The following is a 14,250-nucleotide window of genomic DNA, read 5'->3' on the forward strand; positions in this document are numbered from 1 at the left end:
TACTGAACAAAGAGACCTTGGAGTGCAGGTTCATAGCTCCTTGAAAGTGGAATCGCAGGTAGATAGGATAGTGAAGAAGGCGTTCGGTATGCTTTCCTTTATTGGTCAGAGTATTGAGTACAGGAGTTGGGAGGTCATGTTGCGGCTGTATAGGACATTGGTTAGGCCACTGTTGGAATATTGCGTGCAGTTCTGGTCTCCTTCCTATCGGAAAGATGTGAAACTTGAAAGGGCTCAGAAAAGATTTATAAGGATATTGCCAGGGTTGGAGGATTTGAGCTATAGGGAGAAGCTGAACAGAAAAAGGGGCTGTATTCCCTAGAGTGTCGGAGGCTGAGGGGTGACCTTATATAGGTTTACAAAATTATGAGGGGCATGGATAGGGTAAATAGACAAAGTCTTTTCCCTGGGGTCAGAAAGTCCAGAACTAGAGGGCATAGGTTTAGGATGAGCAGGGAAAGATATAAAAGAGACCTAAGGGGGAAGTTTTTCACACAGAGGATGGTGCGTGTATGGAATGAGTTGCCAAAGGAAGTGGTGGAGGCTGGTACAATTGCAACATTTAAGATGCATTTGGATGGGTATATGTTTAGGAAGGGTTTGGAGGGATATGGGCCAGATGCTGGCAGGTGGGACTAGATTGCATTGGGATATCTGGTCGGCATGGATGGGTTGGACCGAAGGATCTGTTTCCATGTTGTACATCTCTATGACTCTATCACCCTCGGTTGTGTTTCCAAAGTAGGAATTTATATTGAATTGAATTTATTGTCACGTATACCGAGACACAGTGAAAGGTGTTGCCTTGCGAGCAATACAAGCAGATCAACTAGAAGCTATAAAATATTACATGGATTAACTGTCTGCATTGACTGCCTGCAGATTGTGTACTTTTTGAACAAAATAGAACGTATCTGCAACTGTAAATCTCAAAATACAAATTCACCCCACAGACTTATATGTGTGTGTGTGCATGCATGCGCGCGTGCATGAGAGACAGAGAGAGTGAGAGTGTGATTGTGAGTATGTGTGAGAAAGTGTGTGTTTGTGTGTGTGCATGCTTAGTAAAGTGTGTCTGTGAGTGTGATGGAGTATTTGCATTTGCAGGATTATATTTACAGATACTTTCTATTTTGGTCAAAAAGTACACAATCTGCAGGCAATCAATCCATGTAATATTTTGTAAATTCCACTTTGGAAATAGAACCAGTCTGACTCAAGATTGGGATACAGACAGACCCTACCTTACACATACAATGCATTGTCTGAGTTGAGATGTCACCTTTTTTTAATAAAACCTTAAGTTATCTGGAGAATGTGACTTAAAAGAAGTTCTGGGATTTACATATTAATGAACCAAGACCTGGAAACCATTCTAAAAGATGAATGACTTAACAACAATCTAGGCTTATTCAGTATATCATTTCAGCATGACACTGTAATCTTTTGCTTTAAATTCTGTGTCTTATGATCTTGCTCCACAGTTACCTGATGAAGGAGCAGTGCTTTGAAAGCTAGTACTTCCAGATAAAACTGTTGGACTATAATCTGTTATAGTGTGATTTTTAACTTTGTCCAGTTAAAAGCTGCACTCCTAACACATGCCTTTTGCTGAGCTTGAGACAATGGGCTATGGCATTCCACGGATCCTGAATACTGGGAAGAAATACTGTGTTTGTGATTGGTGAAATGATTGTTCTGGGGTTTGGTTCAAATCCAACTCAGTCAGGGATGTAAACTTTTCCTAAGGCAATGCTTTGAACTTTCAAGCCATATTGAAACTAAGAGTAGGAGTAGACCATTCTGTTAATGTTAAAGGTAATCAAAAATTCCATGAAGGTACATTTTCAAGTAAAACAATTCACATTGATTAAATCATGTCTGCTATTTTGGGTTTACCGAACATCCAGCCTGACCCTGAATACTGTGTGTAACAATTATTGATTTATGACATATCTGTCATTGCTGATTTGGAGCATTGTGTCATCCCCACCACTCGCCTTCCCACCAACTTTTGTGGAACCTGCAAACTTGACAAAAGTACATTCACCTTCCTCATCCAAATCATTATTATGTATTAAAAATAATTGGGGCCCCAGCACTGATTCCTGTGGTACTCTATAAGTTACAGGCTGCCAGCCTGAAAATTCCCTCCTGATCTCAATTCTCTATCTTCTTTTGGTTAGCCAATCCTCTAACCAAGCCAAAATACTACCTCTAACACCAAGAACTCTTACGTCATTAAGTAACCTAATGTGTGATACCTCACCAAACATCTTCTGAAAATCCAAACACATTACATCTACTGCTTCTCCTTTTCTATCTTGCTTGTTCCCTCCTTAAAGAACTTTAATAAATTTGTTAGGTATAATTTCCCCTCATGAAGCCATGCTCACTTTGCTTGATCATGTTATGTATTTCTAAATGTTCTGCTAATACACTCTCTGCATTAGAAACTGACATTCTGATTAACTTCCTTTTTTAATTGGTAGAGTTTGATGGAACATCAACGATAGCCCCACCTGAGGATTTTAACCTGCCAACATTTCCGGTTATACAACCTCAGCCCATTCTGTTATCTGCACATCAAGATGGTTCCATTCAATTCTGGAGCATGGAGGTAATATTAAAAATGTAAACTATTTAACTGTTGAATTAAGAATCTGTAGCCAAAAATTTACGGAATGCATGCTCCTGCTTTGCCCACTGCTGGACTTTGTAAAGTATTATGCATAATTTTGATAGCCAATGGGCTTACAAATGTTAAAGTGAATCAAAAGTTTCATGAAGATACTTTTTCAAGTAGAAATTCATATTGATTAAATCAAGTCTACTTTTTTGGGTTTACCTGAACTTCCAGTCTGATCCTGAATATTATGTGTAACAATTATTGATTTATGGTATAGCTGTCATTGTTGGTTTGGAGCCTTATAACTGAAAGAGATGCTTGCCTGTTTTGTTCATAATTAAAGAAGATGTAAAGAACCGTCTCCCTTACCATCAAGCTATTGTCCCTTTATTTATGTAATCGCTGGGACCAACCTTTGTGAGTTCAGAAATAAAGGGACAATAAAAGTATATCTACATTACTGACTTTTAGTAATCCTCCCATTTGTCAAAGTGAGCACAGTTTAATGTCTTCCCAAGTGAATTAGTTGTGTACTATTTTTGATCCTTCTTTCAGAGATAATCAGTCAGGATAATGTCAGGATGCAGTGGTTATGAGATAGATTTTTTTCCTGAAACATATAAGACTGTCTTGAAGTGGAAGGACATTGTCTAAGTAAAGTTTATATCTGACCACTCGGTCAGGCATGGTCTTGCTTTATCTAATTTCCAAGAATAGCAACAGCACCAGGAGTATCATAGTCACGCAGTCTCTGAGTACAGCACTGGAACTCTAAAATTTGTAATTTCCTGGGCCCATCAGAAGCACCCCACTCAGTCCACAGGATACATCTCCTGTTATCTTCCTCTTCGGCCTCTCAAGACCTGTTCCCGCCCCCAACCACCTCACCCGTCTCAGCGGGGCCAACTGCTCTGGCCCTGGCAATACCCAGGTTTAGCTCAGGTCCTGTCTCAGTACAATTGTCTTTCGATCCAGCAGTGGCTGTTGCTGCCAGCTGGCCAATTGAATTGCTCAGTACCTCTCCAAGATGGAGCTTTGTTTCAAGATTGGAGTAAATATTTTGCCTTAAAGCAATTAACACTGTTTTCAGTGTTCAACTGTTGCAGGACAGCTATTAAACTGTAGTTCTAGGGAGGAATGTGGGATGGAGTGCGTTAGGGCAAGTGGCCACACAAGATGATAAATTAAATCAGGCCTAAAATGTGGGAGTGACCTCAATGGTGTTGGGGTCATAACTCGATAAGTGGTACTCATGGTTAGATAAAGAACAATTAAGGTTTGCCATCCTTCATTGGTTGATGCATCTTCACAGAATCTTAGAATTGTTACAGTACAGATGGAGGCCATTCAGTCCAGCATCTGAAATAGCATTATGACTTAGTACTGTTCTCCTCCCTTCTCAACGTGAGTCATTGTCTCTGTTCAAAGCATCAAATAATGCCACCTTGAATGTTTCAGTTGAACATGCCTCTACCCCATTCCCAGCTAGTGCATTCCAGACCCTAACTACTCACTGTGTGAACACGTTTTTTTCTCTCATTATCACATTTGCTTCTTTTGCAAATTATTAGAAAACTGTCCCAACAGTGTGGAAGCAGACCATTCAGCTCATCAAGTCCATACCAACCCTCCAAAGTGCATTCCACCTAGCCACACCCTATCTCTGTAACCCTGTATTCTCCCATGGCTAACCCATGTAGCCTGCACATCCTTGGACTCTATGGGCAATTTAGCATGGCCAGTCCACCTAACCTGCACATCCCCAGATTCTATGGGCAATTTAGATGACTAATCCACCTAATGTGCACATCTTTGGACTGTGGGAGGAAACCAGAGCACTCCAAGGAAACCCACACAGACACGGGGAGAAGGTGCAGACTTCACACAGACAATCACCTGAGGTTGGAATTGAGCCAGTGCTAAACAACTGAGCCACCGTGCCACCCCTTGATCTTCTTTACAAGTGAGAACAGTTCCTCCTCCTGTGTTCTGTTAAACCCCTCGTGATTTAAAACAATTGTCTTTACATTAATATTTTATTCAAGAAGATGATAAATTGTGCTGAATTAACTGAACAGGAACTTTTTGGACAAGGTCATTTGGGTATACTTCTTCGACAGATGTGGTTTGTTATGTAGTGAAATGATGGACCAGATTTTCCTGATGAGTGGAATTGTTGCACAGATTCTACTCAGGTTCCCTACATGTTCATTCTAATAGTTCTTTCAGAGAGTGGAATTGTCATATTAAGGAAATCTGTCAATAGTCAGCTGCTGTGTTCTGAAATTTGAAGGCCCATATAGCCACTTTAACAACAGCTGTCAAAGAGTTATTACATCAGGTAAGTGTGTTGTCATTGCATCCCTACAGTGCAGAAAGAGATCAGTCGGCTCATACGAGTCTGCAGAACCCTCCGAAAAGCATCCCATCTTATCCCCGCAATCTGACCTTTACCATGGCTAACCCCCTAGCCTGTGTATCCTGGACACGACGGGAGAATTTAGGCCAAACTACCTAACTTGCACATCTTTGCACTGTGGGAGGAAAACAGAATGCCCAGAGGAAACCCACGCAGACATGGGGAGAATCTTTCGGGTCAGAATTTTAGGATGCTGTAAGGGCAGAGTGCCAGATGCATAGGGAGTTAGTGCATGGTAAGTAGGGTGCCAGGTTGGTAGGGTGTCAGCTAAGTAGGGTGGCACTTTGATTAGGGATAGGATGTGAGCTGGGTAGAGTACCAAGAGGATAGGATACCATGAGGAGGGAATAGGGTTCCAAATGGATAGGGGGACAAGAGGGCCACATGAGGTTTTATGTCAGGGTGAGCTGCAGGAATTGGGTCCATTGAAGGGGTGGGAAGAATGGGTGCTGGTTCTGGTGGAGGGCTCAGATTTGGCAGGAGAGTGGTCAGATGGGGCCCAGTGGGATGAGGAGTTGACTCGGGTCAGAAAATGGTTGTTAGGTGGGTCAGGGCAGCAGTATGTGTCAGTGATTGGGTCTGGCAGATGGATACGTTGGGTCCCGGGACAAGATATGTTGGGTCCTGGGGTGGGGAGATTCTGTATTCTGGGGTAGGATTGTCAAATCTCTTGAGGTGGGAGAGGATGGGAATGGGTCTGATCCATTTGGGTGGGAAGGGAAAGGGGCGTCCTGATTCCTGGGACAGTTGTAATTGGGTTCCCTGTGGGATATTGAATAGTTATTCAGGAATTAGACTATGTATTTAAGGACCCACCTCACTGCTGTCAGATTCAACCCAAATTTTCCAGAATAACATATTACTTCATTTCCTCAGAGCCATCCAGAGTATCTGAGTTAAATAGAGATTTTCAGAGGGTTCCAGCATAGAGGAATTTCCCAGGGGAAAATTCAATTTCCTCGCAATTTCTTCAGAATCTGCTACACGGGGGATTCTGCACAGTCTTTATCTACATTGGATAGGTGACCATCTGGCCATTGGAAAACCTGCCCCATTCTAGCTGAAACATTCATTAGAATGCCTCTGGATTCAGCACTGAGGGAGTCAGTCATTGTTTCAGGTGCTGTTGCTACTTTCTTACTGTCATTTCCTCTCTCTGTCATGGTTTTGCTGTTAATGGTGTTGCCTTCACTTTCAGACATACTGTTAAGGTGGAACATGTGGTAGATGCAAAACTGGAAGCCCCATCAGTATAGTGCATCTGGGTAGCTATGCAATAAGTGCTCCCCTTTGGTAATGCTGCACAAGTAAAAGCAAATTGTAGCTAAAGCTATGGGGCTTCTCATCACCTGCCACTAAGCTGGGATGAAGCCCTTCACTGACTTAAAGGTTTGGTTATGCCCAAGGAAAAGTGATCTATTCAATGCCTCCACGGTCCCCATAAAATTTGGGTCAGATCTGGGAATGGATGGGTTGGCAGTAGGGAGGTTACTGACTCGAGTTTATGAGATTTGTTGCCCCAAATCTTCGAAAGTCACCCAGCAGTTTGCCTTCAAACGTCTCGGCGGTGGAGAGGCAGGGGCTTTTCCTGAATTGATGAGTTAAGAGTTCACAGGGTGAGCTGAATCTCCAAGTAATGGTGGCAGGCAGGCTTCTGACGTGAGAGGGCCAAGTGGAGGCACATCACCTTAGAAGGTCTTCCATCCTGCAGTTGAGCTAAGAGCAAGAGAACATCTCCAACTCCGAGGCACCTGTTCAGCAAATTTTAAAGTTTCTGAAATAAAGTTGTGTTCAGCAGTCAGCCCATTATTGTGGAGGGGACACCTTCAGCCTACAGCTGCCTGAAAGCCTACTTGGGGCACTGGCTACATAGTCTACTGCTGGGAGGCCACATCCTGGCCCCTTTGGGTTATGCATTCAATGGAGACAGGGTGAAGGGGTGGTGGGTGGGGAATGGTTTATTTGAGAAAGTGCTTGACAGGCTATTGACAAGTAGGCCTGAATTGGCCTTTTATGTCCCTGACTGGCTACCTATCACTTCCAGGAAAACAACCCTTTGGATGCCAATCCCACATCTGGAAAATGATATTACGTTTCAAGTCCTGTGCTTACTCTATGTATGGATAAATGTCCTGTGATGTGGGAGAGGTTTCATTATTTGTAGAATTTAACTTGCTTGTTTCCCATGAGTACCTTCGCAGTTCATTTCCTCATTTGTCAGTGCTATGGGAGTCAGTTCTAAATATTTGGTGCAACAGCACCATCTACAGTTCTATGAGGGTGTTTCCATTCTGCCCTTGTTCTTCGGATTATTAGAGGTCACAGGTTTGGAAGATGCTGTCAATAAAGCAGCCTTCACGAGTAACTGCAGTGCACCTTGTAAATGGTGTACATTGTTGCTGTGGGGGATGGAGTGAATGTTTAAGATTGTAGGTTGGCAGTCAGCTAAATGTGTTGCTTTGTCCTGAATGATGTTGAAGATGCACTCATCCAGGCCGGCGAAGTGTATTCCACCATAATTCTAACTTGTGACTTGCAGGCAGTCTGTGCTACGTCAGGAGGTTAGTCACTCACCACAGAATTTTCAGGCTCTGATATATTCTGGTAACCACTGCATATATCTTGGTCCACTTAATCTTTGGCCAAATCCGATGCATGATGTGACAACTAAAATAAAATTGTGCAATCAGCATGTGTTGATTCCAGAATGAAGCTCGCATCTTTGGAGCACTGACTGATTATTCTATCATATTGGAATACTTTAAATACTTAATTAAAGGTGTCTTTCTGTCATAGAGTAACCTTTTCTCTTTGTCATTATTTAGTAATTTGTAATGAATGTTCAATGAATCTGAAAGGAATTTCTGTTTGGAATTTTCCGTGCGAACAATAAAATGAGAACGGAAAAATGTGACCAAAATTGAATAGTTGACAGTCTGGAAGTCTGGCCCCCTCGTACAGACCTTCATAAAGGAATATAGCTCTTCTTAAATTGCTGGTCAATGTCTTTGGTTTTCAGTGACGGACAAGTGCTTGATATCCTCATCCTTCCCAGCTCAAGGGCAGTTCACCTGATTTTCACTACTTTCATGGTATATTTATGTATCCCAGCTCCATTCCACACAGCAGTCAGAAAATCCACTTGAGAGTCCTGATGTGTGGGGGGCATATGCCAACTATCCCTGTCAACACCCACTCACCTTACAGAAGAAAAGGGTGGGAACTCCCAAGGCCGCATACAGACGGGGTACCTGCAGTGTAAGGTCTATCAAAACAAGAAATTATCAACTGGTGGCTCTTGCCACAAGACTTGCATTTTACTGACAAACATTGGTACCCTTTGAGGTGGTGGTGTGGGTCCTTTTTCTGAAGCTGCTGTTATCTACGTAGGGAAGGCATTCTCACAGTACCAGTAGGTGGACAATTCCAGGATTTAGACTGAGTAGCAACAAAGTAATGGTTATGTGTATCCAATGAAATGAAGGATAATGTAATGTTTGCAGTTCTTCAATGCCCTTGGCCTTCTGTGAGTTGGAGGTCAGAGTTTTGGTGCACTCATACGGTATGATACAAAACTCTATTGTTCCCCTTTCTCTCTTTATAGGGCAACCAATTGGTGAAAATCATGCCTACTATACAGTTTTCTAGTCCTATCACCGCAGTCTTTGTAGATGATATTGCAGCTCTACTATTGGCTGGCAATCAGAGTAAGTGGATTATATGTTTAATAGCAGTTTTCTTTATTGAGGGAATTACCTGCTATATTTGTCTTAAACAAATTCTTTTTGTCCAAGTCATCAACCTGTCTCAAGTTTAGGTGGTGACAGAAATGTTGACCTTGGTACTATCACCAGCCACCACCATGATCCCACATGTTGGACAGAAGAGGACTGGGGGCAAAGGCACAGTTAAACATCAAAAGTCAGAATGCAATACTTTAGCCCACATTGTAGAGGGCTATGGCTCCTTCTGAGGTGGGTCCAAAACATTCTCATGTTCCATTTTTGAGACATGCCAAACTTTATTATCATATTTCAATGAGAATTCCTGTTCTGCTCTGAGTTGGATTTATATTTAGTAACTACGTTTCTCAAGGTCTGGGTAACCTAGCCATGAATGGAGCTGGGAGCTGCAAGTTGCAGCTCACTAGTGCTTTCTACTATCAAAGACATCTTAACATGTCTATGTGGCTTTCCTTTTCCATCATGGTTGCCAAATGTCCCCGACCATAATCCCTAGCCATGATCTTTCCCTCGTGCTTGCTAAAGACTGCCTCTACTTCTCGGTAGTCACTGTTCTCCCATCCCTCTCCCCATCAAAGGCTAATCTCAATCAATTATTGGAGACTGTCACCATTGATCCCTGGCACAGAACTCTTTTTGGTGATTTTTCACCCCAGGAGCCAGCCAGCTTATTTATCTACTTGACTGATAGTAGCAAATGGAAGATTATATTTCTAATGCATTTCAGTAATTTAATTCAGCAGGATGGCCACATCCATTGTCCAGCTGAGTTATGGACAGATTATTGTGTTCCCCTTCTCGTTTCCCTTGAGGCCAATGTTTTACTCTACACTTCCTACTGTCTAACAGACTTTCTGTCAGGGTCAAGGTGTCTGGTTGGTGAAGCCCAGAGCAAGTTTTGCTCAGCCAGGCCACACTGGAGTCAGAAACCCTACTATATGAATAGGAAAGCTGCTCTGTTTAAAATTATTTTATAATGTTTTGGATGTAGATTTGTTCACTGAGCTGAAAGGTTCATTTCCAGACATTTCAGTACCGTACTAGGTAACACCTTCAGTGGACCTCATGTGAGGCAATGCTGAAAATTCCTGCTTTCTATTTATATGTTTGGGTTTCTTTGGGTCGGTAATGTCATTTCCTGTGGTAAAGTCACTTCCTGTTCCTTTTCTCAGGGGGTGGTAGATGGGGTCTAACTCGATGTGTTTGTTGATAGAGTTCCAGTTGGAATGCCATGCTTCTAGGAATTCTCGTCCGTGTCTTTGTTGGCTTGTCCTAGGATAGATGTATTGTCCCAGTCGAAATAGTGTCCTTCCTCATCTGTATGTGAGGATACTAGTGAAAGAGGGTTGTGTCTTTTTGTGGCTAGTTGGTGTTCATGTAACCTGGTGACTTGTTTTCTGCCTGTTTGTCCAATGTAGTGTTTACAGTCCTTGCACGGTATTTTGTAAATGACGTTAGTTTTGATCATTGTCTATATAGGGTCTTTCAAGTTCATTAGCTGCTGATTTAATGTGTTGGTAGGTTTGTGGGCTACCATGATGCCAAGGGGTCTGAGTAGTCTGGCAGTCATTTCTGAGATGTCTTTGATGTAGGAGAGAGTGGCTAGGGTTCCTGGACGTGTTTTGTCTGCTTGTTTGGTTTTGTTGCTGAGAAATCGACAGACTGTGTTCTTTGGGTACCCATTCTTTATGAATACATGGTATAGGACTTCACCACAGGAAATAACATCACCACAGGAAATGACATCACCAACCCAAAGAAACCCAAACATATAAATAGAAAGCAGGAATTTTCAGCATTGCTTTGCATGAAGTCCACTGAAGGTGTTACCTAGTAAGGTAATGAAACATCTGGAAATGAACCTTTCAGCTCAGCGAGCAAACCTTCATTCAAAACATCAACCTGAGCTACAAATCTTCTCAAAACTCGCTAACTCTTTTATAATGTTATGTAGTTTCCTGTTCTTAATTTACTCTTAAGCTGCAGGAGTTGCTAACAATTATTACCTATTACAATTACCTTAGATTAGTGGAACATCTTTAAAACCAGTATCATCCAAATAGTAGACATTCGTTTGGAAAGTTAAAAGAAGGCTGTGAGGTAAATTAGAGGCAAAGTGGCAAATGGGTTATACGCAAGAATAAGTCAAACTCACGTAAAGAATACTTTAACTTATCTGAAAGAAATAACTCTCAGGATAATGGAACACGATCAAGTTCAATGATGCCAATGAAACCAGTAAATTTATCAACCAAAGGTTCATCGGTGAAGAAGATAGATAAATTTTGTGTGAGCTAAAGCAAGTTATGTTTTTGAATATGTTTTAATTAGTGTATATAACTGTTGAAGGGTTTCTCAAGGAAGATTATATGGTTTTTGTTAAACACCAGAGGTTAAATATCAATCAGGAGAAAGTGAGGACTGCCGATGCTGGACATCAGAGTCGAGAGTATGGTGCGGAAAAGCACAGCAAGTCAGGCAGCATGTGAGGAGCAGGGGAATTGATATTTTGGACTAAAGCCCTTCATCAGGAAGGGCTGCTTCTCCTGCTCCTCGGATGCTGCCTGACCTGCTGTGCTTTTCCAGCACCATACTCTTCAATTAAATACCAATCAGACAGGCTTCAGGCAACTTTTGTGCATAGACCTTTGTCCCAACTTACACATCACAAAACTCCAACACACTGATTACTTGTTCCCATGCATGCATATATTCCACTCGAGTTCTTACCAAGTTTTTGTTTTTATAATTCAGCAATGTTACACATCTCTGGAATAGGTGTGACTTAATCTGAGTCCTCCTGGCTTAGAGGTAGAGAAACTACCACTGAGCCAAAAGATCTCCATCTCACCAAATTATCCCTTAATTAACATGTACTCATCACTAGTTCTCTAGTTCCATTTTGTGTCAGGCATCCCTACCAGATTCTGTTAAATGATAATGTAAAGTGGTGAAGGCTGAATTAGATAGTATTTTGATTGACAAAGATTTCAGCGACTTTGAGGCAAGACACTAGAAAATGAAGTTGAGGCCACAATTAGCTTAGCATGGAATATATCCCATCTACCAAAAGCTGAAAACTTACAGGGATATCAGAAAAAACAGGAAATAGTCCCTTGGGAATCACTCCAGAAATTTTTATGGGATACCTGAATTATAGCAGGATTCAGCAAGCAACGACCATCATTAATCAAATATTTTATGTCTCTGGAGTTATAATTGCCCAGGCACATGCCAAAGTATCATTATTTTATATATATCCTGCAAAGTCGCACAACACCAGGTTCTAGTTCAACAGGTTTATTTGAAATCACAAGCTTTCAGCCCTCTGCTCCTTCACAAAGCTTGTGATTTCAAATAAACCTGTTGGACTATAACTAGTGTCGTGTGACTTCTGACTTTGTCTGCCTCAGTCCAACACCAGCACCTCCACATCATAAATATATCCTAGAATCATAGAAGCTCTATGGTCTGGAAGAAGGCCATTAAGCCCATCGAGTCTGCACCGACTGTCCAAAGAGCATCCCACCCAGATCCAGCATCCCATAACCACACATTTACCATGATTGATCCACCTAGCCTACACATTCCTGAACACTGTTGACAATTGCAGTATGGCCAATCCACCTAATCTACATAACTTTGGACTATGGAGGAAACTGGAGCATCAGTGGGAAACCCAGGCAGCACGGGGAGAATGTGCAAACTCCATACAGATAGTCACCTGAGGCTGAACTCAAACCTGGGTCACTGGCATTGTGAGGCAGCAGTTCTAAACACTGAGTCACCGTGTTACCCTCGCTAACCATTCCCGCATATACTGCTGGTAGTTTCTTTTCTTGGTGAAGAGTTGAGGCAAAAATGCACACCACATGGGGATAAAGTTAAGAACCCTCTTTTTTTAATGAAATTCATCATTTTTAAAAACAGACTTTGGGAAGATGAGCTCCAAAAACTACCTAATTCAATATTATATCCGGTTGACAGATAGTTGAGAGATCTGGCTAGCAATAGTTTGACAAAATAGAGAATTAGGCTTCACCAATGCATTTAAAATGCACACCTCAAATAGTTTGTTTTCTCATGCAGGAGGATACGTAATAATTTGGGATATTGCAGCCTTTCTAGGTGATCCATACTCATTAAATAAGGTATGTTTCATCATTTAATTGCAACACTGTTAAGGAAATAGAAAGTAATATTGGTTCTATGAGAATTTTTTATTGATTGAGAAGGAAGATAATCTAACAAGTGGCAAACTACCTCTTCCCAATTGAATATCCTGAGAGAAGTAATAACCTTTCATGAAGTTAAACTTTGTGAAATACTCTCTGATCACAGTAATCATTGAACAAGATTCACGTACATGAATCAAACATTTCTTGCTGCATTATTCAGTCCTAAATACTCACACTTTCATTTATAATAGAAATATAAAGTTGCAACTCTCTTGTCATTTGCAACATTTAACAAAATGTCAGTTTATTCAAAGTCAAATTAGTATTTTCCAAAGACCATTTGTATAGCAAGGGCTTTTATGATTTTATACTTACCTGAAACAGAAATATAGACACTTGCTAAATGAAATTTTCTCATATGCATGAACCTTCCTTGTGGACATTAGACATTTCTGCAATAACATTTGATTTGTTTGTACATTGCCAAAAGCACTATTTAAATATACTATTTAAAAGTCTCTCTTTCTGTTATTTGCTTGAGTTATTTTGCCTGGGCTGACTCATATCAGCCTTTCATTCCACTGTTCTAAATATACTCTGATGTTCACCCAGTGTTGATGGGCTCACAGTTAAGTTCAATATTTACTTCATCGATTGTTCATTACAAAATATCAATCAGGAATGGAAACCTTTCGAAGGAATTTGAGGCCTTAGCTGAGCTGAGGATGTTAGGAGTGAAAGCAAAGTAGCTGCTGACTTGATCAACTGAACGGGTAGAGTATTGTCACTGCCACAAGTTTGCCATTGATTTTTCTTTTGTGGTTAAAATCATGGCGGGTGCTTATCAGAGTGGTATTAAACCTCAGGTAATGCAAAGGCACAAGAAAATAACAGCAATGTGCATGTATTTGACTTGTAACACAGTGTGGGAAGTAACAATGAAACATATCAATATACAATTAAACAAGAAACAAAGATACTGACATCTTTACATATTGTTTTCTTAATGTCAATGAAGTCATGTTTTGAAGTCATGTTGATCACATTTACTCTATTTCTGTAGGATTCTGTCAATCGCCTAGTTAGCTGGAGAGCCCATAATTTCCAAATAGTGAGTCTGTTCCATGTGGAGGAGGCAAATGTTGCTGTTACTGCATCCATAGATTGTTCAATCAGGTATAAAAAGGGTGGAAGTACATAGAGCTTTGTTGAAATTTTACAACTGGTCAGCCCTTGTACCTTTTATTTGATAGGCTAATTATTTCTGTTATCAGGTTAAGC

The 14,250-nt window shown here is 41.1% G+C and overlaps 1 protein-coding gene across 1 annotated transcript in view; it reads left to right on the plus strand.

Moving 5' to 3' along the window:
• The window catches only part of LOC122553173 (WD repeat-containing protein 64-like), a 132,701-nt gene that overhangs the window by 108,127 nt on the left and 10,324 nt on the right, over positions 1-14,250 (plus strand). The window contains exons 18-20 of the mRNA XM_043696759.1: positions 8,653-8,755; positions 12,881-12,942; positions 14,033-14,145. Of these exons, the coding sequence (XP_043552694.1) occupies positions 8,653-8,755; positions 12,881-12,942; positions 14,033-14,145 (278 nt within the window). The remainder of the gene's footprint in view (positions 1-8,652; positions 8,756-12,880; positions 12,943-14,032; positions 14,146-14,250) is intronic.

Source organism: Chiloscyllium plagiosum, chromosome 9 (genome assembly GCF_004010195.1).
Source record: "Chiloscyllium plagiosum isolate BGI_BamShark_2017 chromosome 9, ASM401019v2, whole genome shotgun sequence".
NCBI classification, from domain to species: Eukaryota; Metazoa; Chordata; class Chondrichthyes; order Orectolobiformes; family Hemiscylliidae; genus Chiloscyllium; species Chiloscyllium plagiosum.